Below are 12,963 nucleotides of genomic sequence, written 5' to 3' on the forward strand. Positions count from 1 at the left end.
GAGAAGGAGAATTCATTTTGCATAATGAAAATGAAAGCTGCATGTAATACTTCCCCCTCCCGCTTCCATTTCCCCTCATTATAGCAGTAAGACCCAACATGACATGTACATTAGTCAGCTATTGATGCATACCTCAGGTGTATCTGAGGCCCTTAGTTCCCCGAGAAGCACACCTATAGATTACTGTGCTATACACACACAGTTGTAACTGAGTGCTATTTATGTGTGACTCCATTTTTTATTTCAAGAGGAAAATGAAACACTACCTTTAAAAATACTTTTAAGTGGAAGGATGTATCCTTACACTTTGAAAAGTAGTTTGTAGTTGAGGAGAAAGCAAATTGAAAACTTGAAGTACACAAAATGTTGCTGAAAATGCAGTTTGGCACTTTTTGCGAAGGAGACAGTCGAAGAATTTCCCTTTCTTCCCCAAATATGTTCTCTTTTCCCTTTATCCTCAGGCTGTCTGCCTTTCGTTTCTTGTTAGTTTCTCCCCTCACCCACGCTTTTGGTGTGTGGCATGGTTTTATTTATTTATTTATTTATTAACTGATGAGGTTCCAGCTGTGCACCGTTGGGAGGGGGTTCGTTAATATGACATTAAAAAGACCCACTTGGCCAATTAGAATGTAGCTTTGGAGCACCGGTGTGCACAGCCATACTCTAGTATTCGGAAGTACATAAAGTGAAATTAAGAGAACAATAGGACACTGAATTTGTTCAGTTTAATTTAAAATATGACTTGACATCATTCTTTCTTATTAACAAAGAATTGCTACATCTCTGCTTTCAAAATGCATTCTGTTTATGTCAGAAGGAGACAGTTATTAACAAATGGTATCTGTTTGACTCTTGCAGGAGAATTGGAAGATGAGGAAGAGTCTGAGGGCTCTTTCCCTTCACCTCCTGATAATCTCTCATTAGCATCTGACCGATATGATAAAGAGGATGAAGCTCCCTCTGATGGTATGTGACTCTGTTTATCTTAAAATGCACTAGATTTGCCAGTTTGCTACAAACCCATGCAGTCTGATTCCTTTTGATTAGGGTGATGTTATGGTTGGAAAGCAGATAAACAGGCATCAGCAGACAGCTGGACAGTTCTCTTACCTTTACAAGAACCTTTAAGGAACTGAAGAGCTCTCTCTAGTGGTGCTAAAAGCACAGTGAACCTGTCATAAGTGCACACTGTTTTTACTCACATATTTTTTCATAATGAAAACTCTTTTGTAGAATTTTTTTTAAAGATAGATCAGTGGGTAAAGCAGTATGTGAATATTCGTAGTAACAAATTGTTAATTCAACATTATCAGATTCTTGCTTAATTTTATTGTGCTACTTAATGGCTTGCTGTATTATTTATCTTATAAATAATGAAACAGTTTAATTGATTGATATTTTTCTTTAAACTTAATGCAGAACGAGTTCATAAAATATTAAATTAATTATTCCTACAATGCTTCCTCACATTAAGACTGTCTTATGTAGATTGTTTTCTTTATATAAATGTTTAGTTTGACTTCCCATTTTAAAAAAAAACCCTTGGTTCCATAGTTGTTTTCATATTGTTTTATCCTGTGTTCAAAAGTATATAAACAACCAAATTTGGCATTACATTTAATGAAGATATGAACAACTGAATATTGCAAGAGTTAAGCTTGCTTTACCATAGCTTCCATTTTTTGAGGTCCATTTATTTTTATACACAATATAAAAAATCTTGTATGGGTAATATATGGTTATAAATTAAATACATATAGAAATGAATTAACTATGTATATTAATTTGTGGCACTGAAAGTTAGAAGTGAATGATGTTTTCTGCCATGATATGATGATCAAACTGTGCAGCTCCATCTCAGAATACCATTGCTGAATGAAAATATGCTTCCCGCAACATAGCACTTCACATTTTATGTTACCCAGATTATTCCCTTTGGAAACATAAATTGCTTTTATGAGGTATAAAATTATGTCTATTGCAGAACAGGGATAAGTCAAGTACATGCATAAGTGATAAACCTTCTAACCACTGATTCTGAATAACAACATTTTCTTTATACACACAACTTTGTTAAAATGTACAACAATAATCACATACTTTTTAAGTTGATCTTGTTCTTCATTTTAGCAAATGTAGAAATTTTATTAAAAGAGAAAAAATAAACTTTGTTTTCAGTTCATATTATAATTATTAGCCAAACAAGGCATGGCTTATATAAAATCTAAATTAGTTTTCCAAAGTACGAACAAAGTTTCCATTTTTTGTACTTACAGATTTTATTAAAATACCTTTTTGTGGTTATAGCTTATGATATGTTGAGCTTAAAGCTACTACAAAGGATATATGTCTCAAATATTCAGATAATTTTTAGAGAAAATGAAGCTATATATTTTTTTCTGAAGTTGTGCATTATTAAGAAAAAGATAGCAGTTTTGTTGACAAAACTGAATAATTAATTACTGAACAATGCTGATGCCTAAATATATTAAGTATCATATTTATTTGGACATACAGATAATTAATTTAGCCTCTTTTGGATGTTGTAATGACTAGATTAAGCGCATAGATACCACTATAATAGCCAATTTACAAAATCCTTAGATAATTAGATATAACGTAGGATAAAAATACAACTAGTACAAGATAATATAATCTAAAATGATGAAACTTTGTACTGTTGTCCCTTTTGGCCAAATCCTATGGGAGATCCTGAGTCAGAAGTGAGTAAAGATGGTGGAATTGGTCCATAAATATTGATGATTTCCTTGAGTCATTTTTGTTTAGTTTGTGTGCAGTCGGTCATTTTAAAGACATTTGAATTTCAAAATGTAGACCAATATTTTCAAATCTAGTTGCCTAGACTTAGGCTCCCAAATTGTGTTTAGGTACTTAAATAGGTGGCCTGATTTTGAATGGTGCTGAGTGCCTTCAGGTCTCATTGACACAAATAGATTTGTGGGTGCTCAGTACTTTCAGAAACCAGCCTACTTATACTTATATTTAGGACCCTAAAGCTGCAATCCTGTAACTTAATCGCATGATCCTGTGCTGATCCCGGTTTACTTAAACTGAGGTCCATGCAGGTGTAAGAATCTCATTGTACTCATCCAGTTGCAGGATCATGGCTTATTAAGTATGGAATTAGGAGCCTAACTGAAATTCAGAAATATTCTCCATTTAACTTCAAGGGTCATTCTTCTTCTACTGTACTTAAATGATTATGTAATGCAAAATTATTAGGTTTATATGGTTAAACCTTACAATAAAGAATTTAAGACTTGTATGTTTTCTATAAATACTAAGGTCAGATTTCTCAGTATTCCTCTAAAATATAATTGCGAAGTTATACTAATAATTGTCTGTAACTGTCTAGAGGGCTATCATACGTACTCTGCAATCATTCTAAACTCCTGTTTTTTGTGTGAGAGACCTTTATCTAATGTTATATTAATTACAGGAGAGATAATCCATTTAACAATAAGTACGGTATAACTAAATTAGTCCAGGTCACCAAAAGGCCTTTTGTCAAATCTGATTGTTTCTTTGTCCTTTTGACTTTTACCTTATGGTAGGCACTAACAAAGTATCTAAACTTTGATGGATTATAAACTCTAAACATGATATGTATTTTTCATAATGCTAATGTAATTTTCTAGGTACTGAAAAGGTCAAATCCCCACATCTCTGTGTGCATTCTAAGTCTGTCTTTCCTTTTAATATTTCTTTTTCTCTGTTCCTCTGGTTCAAAAGTTCACTCAGTTCCCAAATGGCCACCTAATTTTCCAGTTATTCCCTCAAGCCATATGTGTTTTGGTTTCTTTATGGTTTATTAGGTACTGTAGGAAAGTAGCATAAGTTATATCTTCTAATGAAATTCAAGCACACTTCAGTGATGCTTTGACTTGATTGCTGGCAGCAATTAAATCACAACGAAGGAGAATAATGCATAGGCTTACATGGTTCAGACACCCTACAGAAACTGAAAAAGGATTAAAAAAATAAAATAACAAAAAAAAAAAGCACCCCCAAAACCAAACCAAAACAAAAATCCCTGCCAGGCACTGTGTTCCTAACCTGATTTTTTTTTTTTATTGGCTCACAGGCTGACTGATAACAAAATCATAACTTGCTGTGTGCTAACAGGCAGAGTTCACTTGTAGGTTATTGTGAGCTGATAATGGGTTAGATGGAGTTTTGATTTTCGCATCGGACCCTGGTGCACCAGATTAATGGAATTTCAATGAGAGACTGGAGTAGTCACAGCTTTGTCAGAAAAACAGATGGAGATTCTATAGTCATGTCTTCTCATTAATACCAGTTGCCTGAAAGGTGTACTACTACTCTATACAAAGGACTCGAAATAATTGATTTTTGAGTAGGATTTTTTTTTTTTCATTTATTGATGACTAGGTTTCTTGTAACTTAAATGACCTGTTTTTCTATAGTATGTTGTATGACAATATTGCTTGTAATTTCTTACTCTCCTTACGTCTGTTTTGGAATTTGGTTGTGTTAGGAAATAAACCTCGAGCTGAGTTACAAAAGGGGAAACCAAGACATGTTAAAATACTTACAAATCAAAATAGTAAGTCTGTGATTTATGGTTATGGTTAAAAAAAAATTATCACCAACTTTAGATGATAGTGCCTTAAAAAATAAAAAAGGAAACCATTTAATTGACAGGAAATGGTTTGTTCCTTGTACTGGGTCACCAAAGGGGGAAAAGTCAATATCAAAGGTGGTGTGTGGGTTTTTTTTTTTTTTAATTAATTTAAAAAAAAAATTAGTTCAGCGCCATTTGAAAACTACTAAAGTACCTCAGGCTGTTTAAAATTTTAATCTTTTATATTTTTGGTAAGGGAATCTATAGATAAACTGTTCAATTTTTTTAAAACAAAACCCTGATTTCACTTTTTTCTATTGCATGATGACTTGCTTGTTCAGTTCAGATGAAGTAAATGTTCTTCTGGGACACTTCCTTCATTTGTTTGTCCCTGGTGGAGGTGGTAATGCTTCAAACTACCTGAAATTACATTAGGGGGTGCGCAAAGGTGTGAAAATGCACTTTCAAGCCTGGAAGCAGATCTGTCTACATTTAGCTTCACATCTTCAGGGGGCATGAACCTGATCTCTCAATCAATGTTAGGTTTAAAAAGATCTCAATGGATTTTGGTAACATTTGAAGCAATTTAGACCATAGTCATTTCTGTGGATGACAATCTAGAAATGTTGCCTTGAAGTGCAGGAGGCTGAAAGAAATATTGAAAATGTGTCTAATCTAAGTACTCTACGTGGTCCTCATAATTGTAGTATTTGGATATAATCATGAATAAAATATGCCATTTTAATTGAAGAACCTTAAATAGTGCAATAGTCCTGTCCTAGAAAAATCAATTTGAGCTGGAAAACAAGAACAGAGTAGGAAATGTGTGGCTGGTGATGAATAAACTGAATGGGTGTGTTGTGGGTTTTTTTGTTTTGTTTTTTGTCAGAATAGATTCTGACAGTGTTGGAGACAGGGTAAGGTAGTGGAGAGTAACCAATGTGCTTTACTGAATATTTTTGCTGAAAAAAGCCAACAAGTTTCTCCCCTACTAGAATATAAAACTCTTGGTGCTAAGTGTAAAAATTCTAAAATCCACACTTGAGTCAGTCTAATTTTCTGGATTTGGGATGACTATTTTACTTGTGGTATAATGCTTCTCTATTTCGATATTATATGGCATTTTAGACTGTGAAAGTGAGAATGAAAAATGATACCCTTTAATGTTTTTATATTTTATTTTGAATGGTAGGGTCTGATTTACAGGTCACAGTTGTTTAATTTCCCCCCCATAACATAGTTATGGGAGCATTTTTAGATAAAGAGACTTATAATACCTTCACAATGGAAGATGATAAATGTAGAGAACTCAAATGTACGATGTACATTAATGTATTTTCCTTTTTTCTTTTAACTCTGTTCCCACTGAGTTTGTTTTCTGGGAACTCTATTTAGCAGAAAACTGTCTTCCATAATAGGGCTGCTTTAAATAATACAATATTAGTAACTGGTTTAACAAGGGTTGGAGAATAGAAAATACAGTTAAGATTTTTCTATCCTCTTTTCCCTTAGAAGATCTTTATTGGCACTATTTTAGTACCTTCATCAGACTGGTGTTCAGATGATGATTGGTCCTCCTGGGGAAGGAAAGCAGTGGGAGTTTACCAGCTGTTGTTCTGATGGATTAGTTATCAGGTTTACAATTGTGGAGACAGAATGATTGTTATGCTCTTAGCTTGGAGCATTCCTCCTTAACTTGTTATTCCACCTACCCAGAGTAGTCCTCCTACAAAGAAAAAAAAAAGTATATTCTTGTTCTTCTTCCCATTTGATTATTTCAGGTTGATTGGCACAATTTGAAAGATCACAGTTCAGAAAAGCAAAGGGAAATGAGCGGGGCCTGATAGGCCTTCTTTTCTCAAGTGAGCAGAGGGTGTGTGGGTGTGTCTGCCCCTGACTCTGTACTCCAATTGGGGGAAAATTTTGCTTTGAACAACCCCTTAATTAGGGTATGTCTACACTAGAGAGTTTACAGTGGTGCACCTCTCCCATCTGCTTAATTACGCCAGCCTCTGCAAGCGGTGGTAGCTTTGTTGGCCGGAGAAGCTCTCCCGCCAACAGCACTGTCCACACTGGTGCTTATGTCGGGGAATTTATGTCGTTCAGGTGCTGATTTATTCACCTCACTGAGTGACATAAGTTATGCCAACATAAGCTGTGGTGTAGACATAGCCTTGTTTTCTTCAGGAGGGGTTTTCTCGGAGAGGCTACTCCCTTCTTTTGGTGTGTATGTGAGTTCGGAGAAGTTGCTCTCTGTTGCTTTGTATGACAAGTAAGAGGGGATGATCCCCTCCACCCATACCATTACTCTTGTCCGTTGAAAGGAGGGAATAAATTGGGAAGATCATCTTTCTCTTCACTGTGGGAGATGAAAAAATAGGGTAGGAGAGGGTGTTCCCCCTCCAGCTTCTTCAGAAATGGCGAATGATGGTACCACTTAAGTATGATCCAATAATTTTGTTTTCTGAGAGAGCTGTTGTCTGAATTGTGACTAAAATATAAATCTTTAGCTTATTATCCATGATACGTGTAGGTATTAAATAGTAGCATTTATATGCTTGTGTTGAAGAGGATATTAGACCATTTTGCAATGTCTGCCACAGACGCTGTGTTCTGGAGAAATGATTATGTATTGCTAGGTATAATGCTATGCGATTCTGTATTTCTGAGGACTTCCGGGCAAAAAAGTTAATAGGACTATCAAATGTATTACTTGCAATGCCCTGTGAGTCTAAGAAGTTTTGAGATGAATATACTAATTAAACAGGAGAATATCAATCTCAGACTCTCATTGACTTCAGTGGGAGTTGAATCAGGCCCATGCTGCCTGCACTATGCTAAGGGCTTCAGAGCTGTGCCAGAAAGGAATTAGTTAAGCTATGGCATTTGTGAACAGATTGTGGACCTAAGGCCCTCTGTGTTTTCCCTAGAAAGGAATATTTGAGACGGTGTCTATCCAAATTAAAAATCTTTGACAAGTGGGTGGATGAAACAGACTGGAAAGTACAAAATGCTGAAGAGGAGGTTAACATACTAAAAGAAAACACTTCATAAACTGAAATCCCTAACTAAAGCAACATCCTGTTGGAGAGAGATGTTAGAAAAATAAATCTGGTCATGGAATAAGTGCTGGTGGCCCCATTGAAGTCAGTGGCAAAACTTCCAGTGAAGCTAAGATTTTACCCCGGATGTTGAAGAAGCAGAAGTGGCATTGGGTCTTTTGCCCCTCACCAAACTTACATATATGAAAAAGATGATTATTTCAGTGTTAAATCACCCACCTGTTGGATTAAAAAAGACTTAAAGGAGGGAGATTCTAGTATAAGTAAAGGGTCCAATGTAGCCTTGGAAAGCTAAATTATATACATTATTTTAAACTGTCATGCTACCTCATCCTAGGGCTATATTGACTTTATTGGGATGACCAATAAAGAAGTCATCACATACATTACTTTGAATTTTCTGTAATAATTTCTTATTTATTTTGTGGTAGTGCTCAAAGGCCCCAGTCATGATTAGGGCCCTATTGTTCTACGTGTTCTACAAATAGCCGGGCAGACATGGTCCATGTCATAAGGAGATTACAATATAGTTAAAGGCAAACTGCAAAAAGTGAATGTAACAGTCTTTTCCTTTCTACTGGTTAGTGGTGATACCATATGGTTACTACCAATGTGCATAGTTTGATGGTTCTAAATCATTTGCATTTTTATGTATCATTTTTAAAATGCTTGATCAAATATAACCCCCTGTCCCTTAACATTTACCCTCCCTTTGTGGAAAAAGTGACACTGGGCTTGCTGCTTATGGTTATTTGATATTTGCCACATTGTTTGAGGTATTCAGCACAAGTAAGACAGCCAGATTCCACCAATGTCCAAATATAATATTCAAATTTTAAATAACTGCATACCCCATTTTAGTTGTAGTAGCACTTCTTATGTCCTTTTTTTAATCCTAGGATATTTTTTTTCTGAAATATAGAACAATGTCATTGAAGAATAAAATGCAGCAATGTGTATGTTTTTGATTTAGTCTTTGTGGAAATTAATCACATTGTATTACTGCTTACCATTCTGTCTTCATGTTTTCGTATATCTGTTTTTTTTTTATAGTAATTGAAGTAAAATAAACCAGAGAAGTTTTTTCCTCTAAATTAGTGGTGGCCTTTTTATTGGGCCATGGAAGCTTGTTCATTATAGATTCTGTGCTTAAGTGGTGCATAGGAGCTGAAGGCCCTCTGCAGTGGAATGAATGTCCATCCTCTTGCTCCCTCTTCTCTCCACCAAGCGGTAATTGAAGGTCAATTCCCATGCTGCTCCTGACCTCTCTCCCTTCTGGAATTGAGCAGAGATGGTGTTGGGGTAGTTGATGATAAAGCACTGCCACTCCCCACAGTGGCATCCTGGTGTGGGGAATTGTTTAGTACTTTTCCAGTTGGTGAGCTGGTCCAATAGCTTACTGCTCCCCTAGCATTCTGGGATACTGGAGGAGTGGAGTCTGCTGCTCCTTACTATCATCTGGCGGTGTAGGGAAGCAGGTCTGTCTTCTGCTGCTTTGATTGGAGTGATTATATAGTCACTTCTTAAGCCTTCTAATGTTGCCTGGGGAAGATGGGAAGTAGCAATACCTGGGCCTCTCCAGGTTCACACCCATCAAAGAGGAAACAAGATAGTCGGAGATTGACATCTCCTTACCAGACATTGGGGAAGGAGTCACATCAGTCATCTGCTTGGAGGGCAATTAAAGCTGGAATCAACTGATTGTGGAAAGCCCATAATTTTTGTTTAGGTAATGTGGCAGACCTTCTGAGCGCTCCTGCATGTGAGTTAGACTTGAGGACATACTGTGCATTTCACTTCTTCCCTTAACATACCTTACTTCATAACAGCGCACTTACGTGTGTATTATATAGTGATTAAGAAGATTTGAGTTAGAGTTTTGGTTTGGATTGAATAACCACACAAAAGTGTAGATGTGTATATCCAAAACTTATCTGAATCTTGGGTTTATAAAGTTGGCCTAATAACTTGTGAAAACAAGGTTTTCATGATTATTTCAGTGCTTCTTGCGTCTGATTAGGTCAGAAATACATAAAATAACTTTCCATATGGTATTTTGTTGCTTCATGTCCTGTCTGAAGTCTAGAAGTACCTGGGCACATGCAACTAAAAAAACCTGGTATAAACCCCTTGTATTTCAGAACCTATAGAAAGGTTTGGATGGGTGCTTATCTGAGTTGGTTACCAAGCATGTATGATTATGTGTATATTTGGAGGTTAACACCTTGGTATATATTGTGATGTCAGCATTAATTAACAGAATGTTCCCACATTCCTATTTTTGTATCTAATTTTGTTATTGCTTATTGTATAAGTGCACACAATATTTGATGTTGTACAAGTAAAAGATCAAGGACCACCTGGAGCAGCATGCAATGCAGACAGACAAAGACTGGACCCAAACACATAGCGACCTTTATGGATGGTGTTAACTTAGTGATTTGATCTTTTTGAATTAAATAATAAGTTGGCAGCATTTGACTGACAATAGGTTAACATTTGAGTGTTGAGAAGGAATTTGAATGGAAGAGCAGGGGAGCCCTGACACAGAATGGTTTATTAAAGGGGAGTGAAGTCAAACCTTATTCTTCCACCACACTGATTACCCATCCAAGAGGTGGAGTTGGATGCACCATTTACCATTTATGAAATTATACCAGGAAGCCAACTTTCCCTGGGGATTTCACTGTGCATTCTCCCTTACTGACTTCCTCTTTAGTGGGATTCTTTGTTGGTACCAATCAGATAATTTACAGATAGGAGAGGGTGTCCAAGTAGAACTTAATGGCTTCTGAGACCACTTTTTTTTCCCTTCAGGGTTTTAAAATTAGTTTACTTAATTTACTATAGTATTTTTGGTTAAAAAGTCATTTTGGTTAAGGCCTGTTGTCCATTGTTAAGAGAACACATTGTAATACCATTTGAGGATTTTAGCTTAGCCTTCTGAGCTGGCAGTATCTGGAAACGCCCGTTATTTTGACCCTGGTAAAAAAGGAGTTCCTCTTGTACCTCTTTTAATCCTCCCTTCCACCAGTCCAGTCTAGCCTTTCCTGTCCTCCTGGCTGAGGTAGTCAATATACAGCCTTTTTTTCCAGTGAGGAATTAGAGAAGAAATGTGGAAGTGAAGAAGATTCTCCTGCTGTTCACTCCCTGATGCTCCCCGGTCCATCTAAGCTTAAAGCCATATTTCATGGTAAGGGCATCATAGCCTGGGAACATAACTCTCAGGAGATGTCCTAGTTAGGATAAGAAATGACTTTTTGTTTGATACCTGGCGCAGTATAGTTCTGAATTTCTGTGTATGTGTTAACACATGTATGAACACACACCAGATTTCTAGAATATAACCAATATTGTGGTGTTATAGCAATGTGATTAATTCTGGAGCCATGTGATAAATTGTATTTATGTACCTCTGACTGCCACCTGTGCTCTACCCACTAATCCATCCAAGAAGCAAGGGATGAGGGTAGGGGGTGTTGAAGGAGTTTGGTGGAGGGGGCTGAGATAAGGGCAGAGGAATGAGTGAACCAGGTATACAATAATGTGGAAAAAGAGAAAAAACCTGATAGGAAGAGACTAACAGGAAGAAGGGACCAAGAATAGGAATAGAGTCTGATGGAGAAAGTAGGTGAAATGGGATGGTCCATTATCTTGTTGATCACAGATAAGTCACTTTGCTTCTTAAGCATGGGCACAGGAAATTAATGTCACTATTACAATTACATAGGAAAGAGAAAAGGAGTACTTGTGGCACCTTAGAGACTAACCAATTCCTTTATTTAGGAAAGAGAGTGTTGCCATTGACTTCAGCAAGGCAAAATTTCACCCTTATTGCTTTTCAAGAGGGAAAAAAACAAGCAAAAATTCTTACATTCTGACCAGTGGTTTAGGATTTCTTTTGCCATATGCTTATTCAAGGTTAAAAAAAAAAAGGCAAAATTATTTTATCTTAAGTTTTAAGTGGCATGTTTTTTTATAGTAGGTCAGAAATGGAATGACCTTTTTCCTTGCCTGTTAATTCTAATACTGGGATTTGGAGGAGTTTACTTTTTTCAATCATAGTCTTGAAAAAATCAGTTTATTATTGCAAAGATTATAAATGTATGTCTTAGCTCAAAATGTTTTTGCGATATTTTGGCAATATGGTAATTACTGTTTAGTCATGGTTTATTTAAAATAATCAGTTTATTATTTTGTATATTTCCAGTTCTTAAGATAGTACCAAATAACTTTATGGGGGGGGGGGGCAATCAGATGATTGTCTTTAGGATATTTATGGATTTTCAAGGCAATAAATAATTTGGAAAATTAATTTTCTGTAGTTTACATGTTAACTACCACATAATTACAAAGTCTCATATGGAGATGGTATCTGCCGTGTCCTGCAGCATAGGAGTAGGATTTTTTTTTTTTTTTTTTTTTACAAAAAACAAAATATTTATTTCATTCAATATTCTTTTCCCCAAAAATATTTGGAATCTTCCAAATTTCCCACATTCACCTGAATTATATTTAGAACACATTATTAAAATAATGTGAAAATCCTGTTGAGAGCTGGTAATAATTGATTTACTCCATCACACTGAACAACTCCTTGTTTTCCTCTTTCTCCTCCCTTGGGCAGTAATCACGGGATCAAGCTGTCAGTCTGTAGATATAATTTTTTCAGCAGTGCCATCTGGCTCCTTGGCACTAGAAGTTGTATGCTGGCTTCTTTGCTGCTGTTACTGATTTTTGTCAAATGATGGACAGTTGATGAGATGTTTTCTACTACCGGATGTTAATTTTCTTTTAACTGTTTGTTTTTCATTGTAATTTTATGTACCTTTACCTTATTCCTGACGTGGTTAGGATTTAACATGGGTCTTATTTGAGAAAAACAGTGTTTGGTTACGGATTTCCTTTTTTGCATGTTAAAAAATAGTCTGTCGAAGTATCTTTATGCAGTCTGCACAGTAGTAACTTGTTCTCTCCAATTTTTTTTTAAATCTTCAATTAAATATGCAGTCTGCCCATTTAAATGTTGGTGGAAATATTTTTAGTTAAGAAATTCTTGGCTAGACTGCAAGAATTCTAAATTTCTGTGATACAGCTGTGATAGGTTTCCTACTTTAGGATAAACCAGGCAACAGAGATACCTTTTTCATTACAGAGCAGCAGTTACTTGCTTTTTCCTATTAAAAAGAAATTTCTGTAAACTGGTGGCTCATTTGAACATAACGTCTGAGTTACTTATATGACTTGGTACTGGATATGTTTCATTGTCATACAAGACCTATATACAATGTTAAT

General features: G+C 35.8%; 1 protein-coding gene across 2 annotated transcripts in view; it reads left to right on the forward strand.

The window, feature by feature from the left end:
• SKAP2 (src kinase associated phosphoprotein 2) overlaps positions 1-12,963 on the forward strand; it is a 149,887-nt gene that overhangs the window by 31,601 nt on the left and 105,323 nt on the right. For both annotated transcript variants that reach the window (XM_073333650.1, XM_073333651.1), the window contains exon 4: positions 859-966. In XM_073333650.1, the coding sequence (XP_073189751.1) occupies positions 859-966 (108 nt within the window). The remainder of the gene's footprint in view (positions 1-858; positions 967-12,963) is intronic.

The sequence above is a fragment of the Lepidochelys kempii genome, chromosome 2 (genome assembly GCF_965140265.1).
Source record: "Lepidochelys kempii isolate rLepKem1 chromosome 2, rLepKem1.hap2, whole genome shotgun sequence".
Lineage (NCBI taxonomy): Eukaryota > Metazoa > Chordata > Testudines > Cheloniidae > Lepidochelys > Lepidochelys kempii.